Source organism: Aptenodytes patagonicus, chromosome 2 (genome assembly GCF_965638725.1).
Source record: "Aptenodytes patagonicus chromosome 2, bAptPat1.pri.cur, whole genome shotgun sequence".
NCBI lineage: Eukaryota > Metazoa > Chordata > Aves > Sphenisciformes > Spheniscidae > Aptenodytes > Aptenodytes patagonicus.
In genome coordinates this window covers 62,693,486-62,704,990 of record NC_134950.1, presented here as the reverse complement: position 1 = coordinate 62,704,990, position 11,505 = coordinate 62,693,486, and the positions used below count along the sequence as shown (strand labels likewise).

Sequence of the window (11,505 nt, the reverse complement as noted above, 5' to 3'; positions counted from 1 at the left end):
GTAAACTTTAAAAAAAAAAGAAAAAAAAAAAGAGACTGCATTAATTAGCCCTTAAAGACTGTCAAATGACATCATGGGCACAGGTCTGATAACTGCCAAATGAAAAAAAAACAAACAAAAACAACCCACAAAGATAATTTCCAATAAAAATAACTGCAATGCCAATTTTGTTTCACTAAGGTAAAAGCTGTAAAACCACATTCTAAATTTGTATAAGAATGTTCCTATTTTACTTGTATTCCTTGAAGTGAATAATGTCCATTTCAGCTGCAAAAACTCAGTTTGACTCCCACCCACCCCCACCCTGAGTAAAATATAGATACCTGGCATTTAAAACTTACTTTGCAGTACATGCCCATGTAGAAAGAGTGGGTAGGGACTTTTTTACCTAAAAGCCAAACCTAGCTGGTGGTTAAGAAGGCTGTGGCTGGATGACAGCGCCTGTCCATCTGCTTGCAGCTGCTAACGGCCGTGCTTATGGCCCAGCTGCCTTACGAGGAGGTCATGAATCCGCTGGAGCTGTGCCAACAGGTCTCTGCTGTGGGTGGGTGTCAAGAGCTGCTGCGGCAGGATGACTACAGGGATGGAAACTGGAGGAAGCTGCTGTAACACCAGAGGCGTTGCTCCAGGATCCGATTGACTCTGCCTGACAGTCTGGGCATGGTGTGAGAAGAGATCTAATGTTAGTATCCTGTGTAATTACCTATTATGCTGTGTGATTACCTGTAACTGCCTATTATTTATAAAATGCCATCTGCATTGAGTATTATTAAAACTTTTCTATGGTAGCATAGTCCTGTTCTTGTCAGTGTTTCTAGTGTAGAAAGCACTTCCTTTATGTACTAACACGTCAATCTGGACAGTAAACTGGTTCTGACATATCTTTTTGGTCATCATTTCAATCTCTTAAAACAGAGAACTCAGAAACAAAACACTTAAACTGAAAGCTGAAAACATGAAAACCAAATATGGATTATTCTAACATTAAATTTTGCAAGAAATATATTTTTACTTCACTTAGCCTAAAATATGCTCAAGTGTCTCCTCCATATAGCTCTCTGACTGATAGGGAAGATGCAAGAAAAATACCCATGATAACCATGAGAATCAATATCCAGTACATACTGGATAATAAGTAAATGTTCTCAATTTAATTTTCAAATGATGTAGTATCATAATGTAGGAGGTTCTAAATATAAATGATAAATTATAAATGATAAAGCAAACTTTAAAATAAACCCAGAAAAAAAAAAAGATATTTTTGTAAATACACCCAAAGACCACCAGGTGTCTCTGTAATAAAAGGAATGTAAAAACGTAATGTTTTTTAAAAAAAAAATTCAACCTCCAACCCACAAAAAAACCCCAAACAACCCTAACGGTCAGTTCAAGCTGTTCTAAAAACTAAAGTTATATGTAAAGGTGAAATGTTAATACAAGGTCTGCCAAATTCTGCCGCCAGTGTCAACAGTATTAATGCCATCACAATTATGTTTTTAATTCAATTCTACTTCATGTTGCGCCTTGCAAAAACCGCAAGTATTCTCATGCAAAGCATGTAAAAGTCCCCAAAGTGTACCAGAACATGTGCAATTACCTGTTCTTCTAATCAGACACGAAATTATTTCACTACAAGTTTATCACTACTTTGAATTTAACTATGATTAATGAGAACCGTATTACTGGTTTAGTTAATTTTATGAAACAGACTTAGGCTGTATCTATAGGAAGGTACTGACAGAGTTAAAGTGGTACAAACCCCCTATCGTAGACGCAGTCACTATGGGAAGGTACTACACATCAGTACAGCTTATTCCTGTAATGGAAGAGAAATAAACAGCACTAATATAAACTATTTATAGCAGCATAACTTTGCATATTGTCTATTACAAAATTCAATACTGAATGATACGGTTACTGATATTTTTGATGTAGTAGTACTTTGTATTACACATGAAGACAAACACTTCTGTAGCTGGCATGTAGTTATAAGAGTGCACGGATGTGTTTCGTAAAAATGTAACAACACAAGAAGTGTTTGTTCACAAATGTGCACTTATCACACCCAAAGTACATGTCCTCCCTTCCCCTTCATTGCTACAGTCTGTCTGGTTTATGTGAAAAGCTACTTGAATAGTATTTATTCAGATTTTTGTTTTGCTTAACGTGTCTTTGACAGCAATTCTTAATTGTGAGCACTGTAATCTTAACTGTTTAACAAAAGGTAAATACCAAGGAGGTGAATATTCTCAAAGTATGGAACACCTGTACCTTATTAAGTAATAAGAAACATATTTTTCTACACTTTCAAAAAGAAATCTTTTTAATTTTTAAATTACTAAGTTAATTCTGGGACTACTTCTAATAAAATTAAAATATATATTTTTCCACACATTCTCAGATTTCATGTAACAGCAAGGAAAACATGAATAGCTGGAACACGTTTTGTATAAAATCTTTGTGTAAATGTTCAGAAATAGCATTTTGTAAACTTCATTTTGATGTTTACACATTTCATGTTCTATAATAGCAAATATATTTAGTAAACAATATACAATGAAGTGAAAATATACAGAATTTATATAAAACAAATAGTAAAATATACCCCAAAATAGTATCATCATCGAGAGATACTACTGGTGGCAAAACTAGAAGGCATGTGAATTTCTTGGTTTGCCTTTTTCATTAGATAGAACCTGTTCTCTCTTCAGCATCTCGGCTTCTTGGCTTTTCGTAACTTGTAACTTCTTCCCTCCCTACCACAAGCTCTTGATATAGGTTGCATTATCATCTCACCACTAAATCTACCTCCAAAACCTTGTCCATCTCAGAATGCTCTTCCACCTTCTTCTGTGACTCTTCTTCTTGTTCAAGCTCTCATTTTGTCTTCTTTCCTCTTCCCCCCCCCCCATCTTTCTTCTTTTCTTTCTTTCCACTCTTCCATCCCCTCTCTACACTTTCAGTCTGATCCTTCCCTAGGACCTTTCACGCCTGGCTGGGCAGTGCTGGCAAGTCTCCTTCAGCATGGTGTCACAGATACACTGTTCACTGTATAATAATAACAATAAAGATGTGCACAAAGAGCTTTAATATTCTAACTATTTTATTTATGCCTATGTGTATTGAAACCGACCTTGGTATTCTGTTTACAATGTTAATGAATCTTAGACAGGAAATTATTTGAAAGAGATTATTTCTGTTAAGGCAAAAATTCCACACATTCCAGTGAAAATAAGTCCACATTGTATAATTTAGAGAGAGTTACAGATAAGTCCTTTTCCCTACCCTTCATACAGGGCAATAAGAGTGGACAACCTGCACAAACAAAATGAGAATCTTGCAACAGCAAAAAAGCTCTGAAAAGCAGCCTTCAGCAGGCCACGAGGAAAAGCTTGTATCTTGCCTTTGTTGAACCTCGCCTTCTATCAGATTCAAAAGAAGAACCATCTGGGACAGGAGGACCATTAAATCTTCCTACACAGTATGGATTGGAAGGGGCCTTTGAAACCTTGTGTGTGAACTCATCTGTTCAATTTCCAGTGTTTCACTGATCGCTGATGTCCCTATAATTCCCACTTTTTCCTGCAGTACCTCCCAGGATTCCAACAGTATTCTCTGTGCTTTTTGCTTCTTATCCTTCTCGTCTTTTTTTTCATACCTCTTGCTCAGTTCACGTACCAAAGTCATCCCTTTTCTTCTCTAATTATCTTTCTTACACTAAACTCCAGTGAGTTTAGTAATCTATTAATAGTAATCTATTAATGCCGTATTTTTTTCAAATGCAATGTTCATAGTAGAAAAAATACAAACACAAAAAACCCTTGAGATTTCTCTAGACCTCATCCATCATTATCCTATTTATTTCTTTTGCATGTCACGTGCTTTTCCCACGATACTTTGTTACTTGGCTTCAGTGCAAGAACTCTCTTTTATATGCATATCACATTTTAGGCAGTAAAGCCACACTATGAATTGTATAAATAAATATAGCATAGTGTTGTATATGTGGGTGTACATAAATTTAGTTACAAAGAAGTAAATATACAGTGACCCCTTCAATTTCAAAATAATATAGTTCAAGAACAGCGTACAGGCTTGTAGAAGACGACTTTGGCTCGCAAAATGCAAAAGTTAGAAAAATCATATTCCATTATTTGCAAAGAGAATAAACTTCAAAGCTGACAGAAAGGACTTAAAGGATGTGAAAATAGCTTTATTCAAATCTACAGAAAACTATATAAACTGTTCCTTTCACTTTAAAAGTTATTTAAAGCCAACAGTGAACTGTCTGAGTAAGACAACAGGATTATACTAATTTAACAGTTACTCGGCTATTCCCATTTTCTTCCATATGGATTTTCCACTAAAGGATTGATGGGGTAAATTGTTTTCATTGTCTCAGTCTAGACAGCAGCTAGATTAGGATCAAAACAGATGCCAGCTCTCATTTGGTCAGGCATACAGACATCGCTTAGCTAAATGTGGTATACAGAAAGTGAAATGCCGTGGAACAGAAATTCTATGTATTCAGTGAATAATTCTCGTAATTTATCCAATACAGCTGTTAGCAACTTACTAGTTCTCCTATTGATAGGGGGGGGGGGGGGGGAAGAGGAGAGGGGGGAAAAAAAGTGAGTCTTGATAATAATGCTGCATAATCTTTCAGTCAAATGCGGGTAAGGAAAAGATATGTCAACCATAGGCCAGAGTCAGATACTTCTGAATTCTAACGTGAGCTATGACATACACTCGCAGATCTTGACCTATTTCTCAGCCAATAAACCTATGATATGGTAGTTGGCTTTTCCAAAGGGCTGGACAACTCTGGGGATCGTTTGATGAATCCAACATGCTATGCCCACAAAGCATTAAGTGAAGGGGAGGTCCTCAACAGGCCAGGTATGGCCCAGTGAGGAAGGTAATGAACAGCCAGTTCATTTTTATTGCTAGAGAAGGAGAGCATGTATCTACATGTGTAGATACACGCATGCATGCACACACACACAGAGCAGCCCAAAAGTGAGGCAACTGCAATGTTTGCTGCTTGTAGACCCTATCATTAGAAGAAAAGACTTGAACACTGAAGTCAGAGGAACTGAATTGTCACTGGAAAGAATCTATCCTTCTCCAACAGACCTCAAACATTTGCATGTACAGCTGAGGCAAGTAACTCCAGTACAGGGGAGAAAGGCGTAGGTAAGAACTTATGCTGAAGGAGTCAAAACTGAAAAGGAACAGATCATGGAACCACAGAATGGCTGAGGTTGGAAGGGACCTCTGGAGGTCATCTGGTCCAATCCCCCTGCTCAAGCAGGGTCACCTGGTTGTTCAGGACCATGTCCAAGCAGCTTTTGAGTATCTCCAAGGTGGGAGACTGGTGGACAGTGCTCGGTCACCCTCACAGTGAAAAAGTGTTTCCTGATGTTCAGAGGGAACCTCCTATGTTTCACTATGGGCCCGTTGCCTCTTGTCCTGCCACTCGGCACCACTGGAAAGAGCCTGGCTCCATCCTTTTTGTACCCTCTCTTCAGATACTTACACACATTAGTAAGATCCCCCCGAGCCTTCTCTTCTCCAGGCTGAATAGTCCCAGAACTGCTTTAACTGAACTTTTTTAAAAAAGGTTTCTCAGTTGGATTACTTGCCCTTCCAGGACCTGCAGATCTGTACTGAAAGACAGACAAGCTAGTTGAAGATAGGAAAGACTGTAACAGGTTTGAAAGAATGAGGAAAGCTGAAGTGCATGATACGGACATTAAGCAGCAGCGACCAAGCAGTGTTTTTCATAAACCTGCTGAAGGAGGGCTGCTGACATAGCAGTATCAGTAAGCGGTACGGGATGAGCTCTACCCATGGAGGACAGCTGGCAACGTGACAGGTGGTACACGTTTTTCTGCTGAACTCACCTTCCAAAGAACCAGAGCACTGATTTTACCGAATGAGAGAGTCTGGCGGGCCCCAACCCTGGAAACCACTGGGGAGATGACAACGTCCACCCACGCCGCGTCCCGTCACCGCGTCAGGGTTTCACAATTGCCCCTCCAGCCCCCCCGCCTCCAAGAGGGCCTTTCGGCGGCGCGGAGACCCGGGAGTCGGCGGGGGGCACGCCGCCCCCGGGCCGGGCCGCAGCCGGCCTTACTCTCCTCAAGCAGAACCGCCCTCCGCCTGCCCACGCGCACTCCGCCTCAGCTCGTGCCGAAACCGGCCCGCAACTGCCGCTGACCGCCCCCCGCCCGCGGCCTCCGCGCCTGCGCAGTGGGGAAAGGTCGACGCCGCCGCTGGCCGCTTCCCCTTCCGGCCGTGCCGGGGCTCCTGTCAACATGGCAGCGGCGGGCGGGCGGCGGCTCCTCTGGGCGGCAGGTAACGGCCGGGAGGCTGCCAGCCGTTCCGGGCTGGGGGCTGTGGCCTGGCGGGCGGAGGGGGGAAAAGCGGTGGGCTTCGGAGGCGGGAGAAGGGCTGAGGGGAGCAGCGGGCAGCCCTGCGGCGGCCGGGAGGGAGGTGCGGGGAAGGCTGGGGCTGTGGGAAAGCGTTGGAGGCGTGAGGGGAGAAGGGGAAGGGCGCGCTGGCGGTGAGCCTGTCAGCTGGCGTGGGTGAGCACCCCCGGTTTGGTTGGGAGGTCACTCACGGTACGCTTTTCCTTACCTCGCAGTGGTTGCACATGTGGTGGCATCAGGTGCGGGTTTTGTGGAGGATCTAGATGAGTCGTAAGTACTGGGGTGTCTTGCCTTATTACTTAATTATTGTTTGTCTTTTTGTGGGGGGGGGTGACCCCAGACCGACAGCTTTGTGCAGAGTGTCGTTGTCAAGAAAGCAACACTGGAAAAGTTTGTCTTTTTCTTAGAAGGAATGGCAGAAAGATTATGGCCTGTGTTAAGTAGGTGCAATTAATGAAGCTGAGGAACACTTTAATTTTGCAATTTGTTTAAAGTTATTACGAGTGCTGTTGCCAAAAACATTCTCAGGCTTCCTTGCTCTTTCTTTCTTTTTGGTAGAGTAAATATATTGGTGGATTGATGCCTGCCCCAAATAAAAGCTGAATGTGATTAACCAAATTCTTCATTAGAATTTGCTGCGTAGCTGCCACAAGGAGTTGGGAGAATGAGTATAAATGCATTCATGCATGGCCAGAAACGGAAGAGAGAAGGAGGCCTTTAGGATTAGTTCATGGCTGCTTGAAGTGCCAGTTATATTCCAGTGTAAAAATGTGCTTGTACAAAAGATTTAACCGTGAGACTGTGGAGGTGTTGAAATGGGTAGTCCTGTCCTTGGTTGTGTGGTGTCATTGTTCGTGTACTGCCTTGCTTTAGCAGTTTCATGGCTACGTACTTGATGTTCCCAATAAAAACTAACTTCCCAAAAATGAATTTTTTTTTTTGTCAGATCAGCAGGTTCATCTAAAGTGCTACAAAGCAGTACGATTATTAGAATTGAAATAGAAGGTATAGAAAATACTAGCTGGTAGGGGAGGAGAAGGTGGCATTAGATGGCCGCTTTATCATAAATTTAAGCCAGTCAAAGGTGATGTTTTCATGAGGGTTCAATCCGTGATAAATTGCATCATATAGCTAAACAGTCAGAAAACCATTCACTTTTTTACTGTATTCCTTATTCAGCAAGAGCAGATAATCATAGGATCAAATGAGGTGCAGTAGAATTATGGGGCAGGGAATGGGTATGTATGGAAGGGGTACTGAAGAGAGATACATCAGCATCTCTGACGTGTTTAAAGTGTTGTGAAAAAGCAACTGAAGCACAGGAACTGCTTGGACTTGATTTTCAAAGCTTGTTTTTGAAACATGCCTCATATTTTCAAGGACTGAAGATAAAGAGTCTAAGTGAATAAAATATCGTGTATCTTTGCTCCCACATCGTGTTCCCATATCATGTTTCCACAGGTGTAAATTTAAAAGTAATTGCTGTTTTGGAGTGAAGAAGCATAATTCTGTAGTCACATATCTTTTTTGAAATAACTGATAAAAGAAAATCCTATTTTAGAACACTTGGATTTTTCAACTACAAAATTATACAGATGCCTGTATTTGTAATTGGGAATAAGAATTAAATGGTGAGTTGTTCAGGATAAGTTGTTTTTGTTTTTCTTTTTTTCTTTTTAGCTAATTGGCAAACGGTGAAAAAGGTCAGGAAAACAATTTAAAAAAAAAATAAATTGCGAGCAGTGACTGGTGAAAGTTTCAAGTTTTCCATTTTATAGATACCTAAACATTATGGAGTTTTTGCTGTTGCTGAAAACTTTGGGGTTTATTTGAATTTTGGTAGTTGCAAACAATGCCTACTAGCACAAGGTGCAGTTCCCTTTCCCAAGTTTACAAGGTATAGGAAAACAAGTAGCAGAGGAGAACTAACAGAGGTGCAAGTTACCCAGCATCACTCAACTGGGCTGTGGAAGGGATGGAAAATAAGAGCTATGGTTCCTATCAGCTTATGCTGATCGAACTGCTAGCTGCCTCAGATCAGTACTCATCTTGCGATATTTGCTGACTTGTTCTGGTGTGATAATGAAGCAAATAAGTAACCTGACTAAAAAAGGAAATATTTTTCTGTCTGTGAGGATGCATTGGTGGCTCAACCCAGGATCAGAAGCATCAGAAACGGTGCGAGGGGGGTGAGAAGGGAGACAGGGAGGAATAGAAAGAGCAGCTGGTTTGGTTTAAGGCCCTTGGAATTGTGACCTTGGTCTTCAGTTTTGCTTTATGCTGGTTTCTTTTAACCATTAATGATTAAGTGGAGTGCGTGGATTAAGTGGAGGTTGAGGCAACATTTGATAATGTAGTGCCAAGTGTTGGGAAGTTGTATGTATTTGAGGCAAATAATTTTGATTCCAGGATATGCAACACCTATGTCATCTTTCCACCAGTATGATTGTGCCTATGTCAGCTGACAGAGAGGGTTGCATAGGACAGTTAAATAGAGACACTGAAATTTTATGCTCCTAAATGTATTTACAGGGCCTAGAAACAGCACCTTCAGAAAATGCTTAAATACACATTTATATAGAGATTTCAGTTTTTCTTCAACAGTATGTTGAACTTTCTTATTATTGTCTAATAATTTAATCATTGACATTACCAAAACTAGAATGAGTTTAGATAGTTGGTTTTTGTCACACTACAGATTTTAGTTTCTGTGGAAGTTGATTAAATAGGTGCTTGTAAATGAGTGGTACAACTTGAAATTTATTATTGTAAAAACTACAGTATTCTTTATAATATCTTAGGCCAAAGTTATTAAATTCCATTGGAATGTTCTGCCTCCAGATGTTTCCTTTCTTTCCCTCTTTTCCTTGCTGTCTACTGGTTTTGTAAGATTTCAGTCTACTTTTCTCAGTGCTTTAATGCTCTTTGCAATCTCCCGTAACAGTCATACTGTGGCAGGGGGAGGAGAACATTTCATTGTAATTTCTTCTTTTATAAACCAAAGGTGATACTCTAAATTGAAGCACGGCCCAGGATCTGATGATTCAGTAGCTGCTTTCAGCCTCTTGCATCATTTGACATTGTAATTGGAAGTTAGCTGGAGCTTCATTAGAGTTCTCAAGAGATGCTAGATTCTACTTCTTTCATTAGCTCTGTGGCACTTAAGGTGGTGAAGTAAATTTTTAGTGAGGTGGTCGACTAAGCAATTTTGTGACTTAAAAATGTTGCTTTCCTGTAGCAGTTTTATGTTAGTCCCCTGCAAATACCTTTTCTGCTGTACAAGCATTGCAACATTGGTATGCCATCAATAAAACAAAAAAGGCTTGAATTTACCAGTGAAATGCTGCAATTCTAAGTTTCAAATACTCAGTGCTGTAATTAGATTATATTCATGATTTCTGAATTATTTCTTTCAAACAGTAGGCCGGCATCAGCATTAGTAGTTCTTCAAGACCATTATGGACCATTACAAATGTATTCAATTTTAAATAAAATATAATAAGTGTTCTCTGATTCTGCTTACTGCCTATGAGCCATTTATAGGCATGCTGCATATTGGGAATGGATGAGTTGGGCTATAACTTCTATTAATTGGATGTTAATTTAGAGTGTAGATCACACACTTACTGTGTAATTTTATATATATATTCATCTCCTTTCATGATAAGAGTGTTTGTCCTGGTTTCGGCTGGGATAAAGTTAATTTTTTTCCTAGTAGCTGGTACAGTGCTGTGTTTTGGATTTAGGACAAGAACAATGTTGATAACACACTGATGTTTTAGTTGTCGCTAAGTAATGCTTACACTAGTCAAGGACTTTGCAGCTTGTCATGCCCTGCCAGCGAGAAGCTGGGAGGGGGCACAGCCAGGACAGCTGACCCAAACTGGCCAAAGGGATATTCCATACCATGTGATGTCATGCTCAGTATATAAACTGGGGGGAGTTAGCCGGGGGAGGGGTGACTGCTGCTTAGGACCTGTCGGGGCATCGGTTGGCAGATGGTGAGCAATTGCATTGTGCATCACTTACTTTGTATATTCTTTTATCATTATTATTATTATTCCTTCCTTTTCTGTCCTATTAAACTGTCTTTATCTCAACCCATGAATTTCTCTCTTTTTTTTTTCCCATTTCTCTCCCCCATCCGACTGGGGCGGGGCGGGGAGTGAGCGAATGGCTGTGTGGTGTTTAGCTGCCTGCTGGGTTAAACCACAACAGTGTTACAGTAAGACTGTTGTATAATGTATTTTATAGCATGTGACATTACTCCCAGTTCTAGTCACTTTGACAAAGCTCACCTTTGACAAAAATAAACCTTATGTTAAAATTCTGTCCTATTTAACTCTCAACATAGAAATAGTTAAGTAATGCGATAATTTCTATGATCTTGTAGTGACAACAGTTCAGTGAAGTGTGTAAGCAACACTTCAAGAGGTACCAAGGAACTTTGATTTATCATGTTCTATTTTTGGTTTAGAGGTTTTAGCATTTAGTGACAGATTCACAGTTAATAAAGCTAGTCAGTTCATTAAGATGTCATTTGTCTAGCATTAAGAGTATTCAGTAGTACCTGTGTATCTCTGGTTTTTATGAATAACTTGAACATTTTTATTCCAATAAGTTGGTTTCTTGTATGCACCTTTGATAAAAACATAAACTGACACACCTGTAGTAGAATGTTGAAGGAGGTTGAACTAAAATTGCTTTGCATGTTAACATTAAAGATAATTTAGTCTACATTCAGTAAAGCTAAGATTAACAGTGTAAACCAATGTTTGAAGATCTGTAAAAATGCAACAGTTTCTAAGCAGTCAACAATAGTATTTATTATAACTAGAACAGCTGCAAAATACTTCTTCCCCTTAGATAACATATCCTAATCAAATGTCTTTTGTGTGTTTTGGTGTGTTTTCTGATTTCTTACTGTTTTTCTGTGGGGTTTTTTGTCTTAGGAAATAGTTATAGAAACCTAATTTGTACAACTGTGTATGTAGTATCATGTGCAGGGGCAACCTTAATACTGAAAAATAACTATTTCTTCCTTCCCCCCACCCCCAAAGAAAGAAACAAA

General features: G+C 40.0%; 1 protein-coding gene and 1 long non-coding RNA gene across 4 annotated transcripts in view; one reads left to right on the top strand and one right to left on the bottom strand.

Annotated features, from left to right (window-relative positions):
* Window positions 1-351: 351 nt before the first annotated feature.
* Window positions 352-6,154, bottom strand: LOC143156485 (uncharacterized). The gene is made up of 3 exons (XR_012994633.1): window positions 5,907-6,154; window positions 1,760-1,816; window positions 352-654 (listed from the first exon to the last, which is right to left on the bottom strand). It is a non-coding gene; the product is annotated as an uncharacterized LOC143156485 (long non-coding RNA).
* Window positions 6,155-6,292: 138 nt separating this feature from the next.
* TMX3 (thioredoxin related transmembrane protein 3) overlaps window positions 6,293-11,505 on the top strand; it is a 52,726-nt gene continuing 47,513 nt past the window's right edge. For all 3 annotated transcript variants that reach the window (XR_012994632.1, XM_076330057.1, XM_076330055.1), the window contains exons 1-2: window positions 6,293-6,360; window positions 6,650-6,704. Coding sequence is in view for 2 of the 3 variants with exons in the window: in XM_076330057.1 (XP_076186172.1) it covers window positions 6,321-6,360; window positions 6,650-6,704 (95 nt within the window). In the remaining variant the exon portion in view is untranslated. The remainder of the gene's footprint in view (window positions 6,361-6,649; window positions 6,705-11,505) is intronic.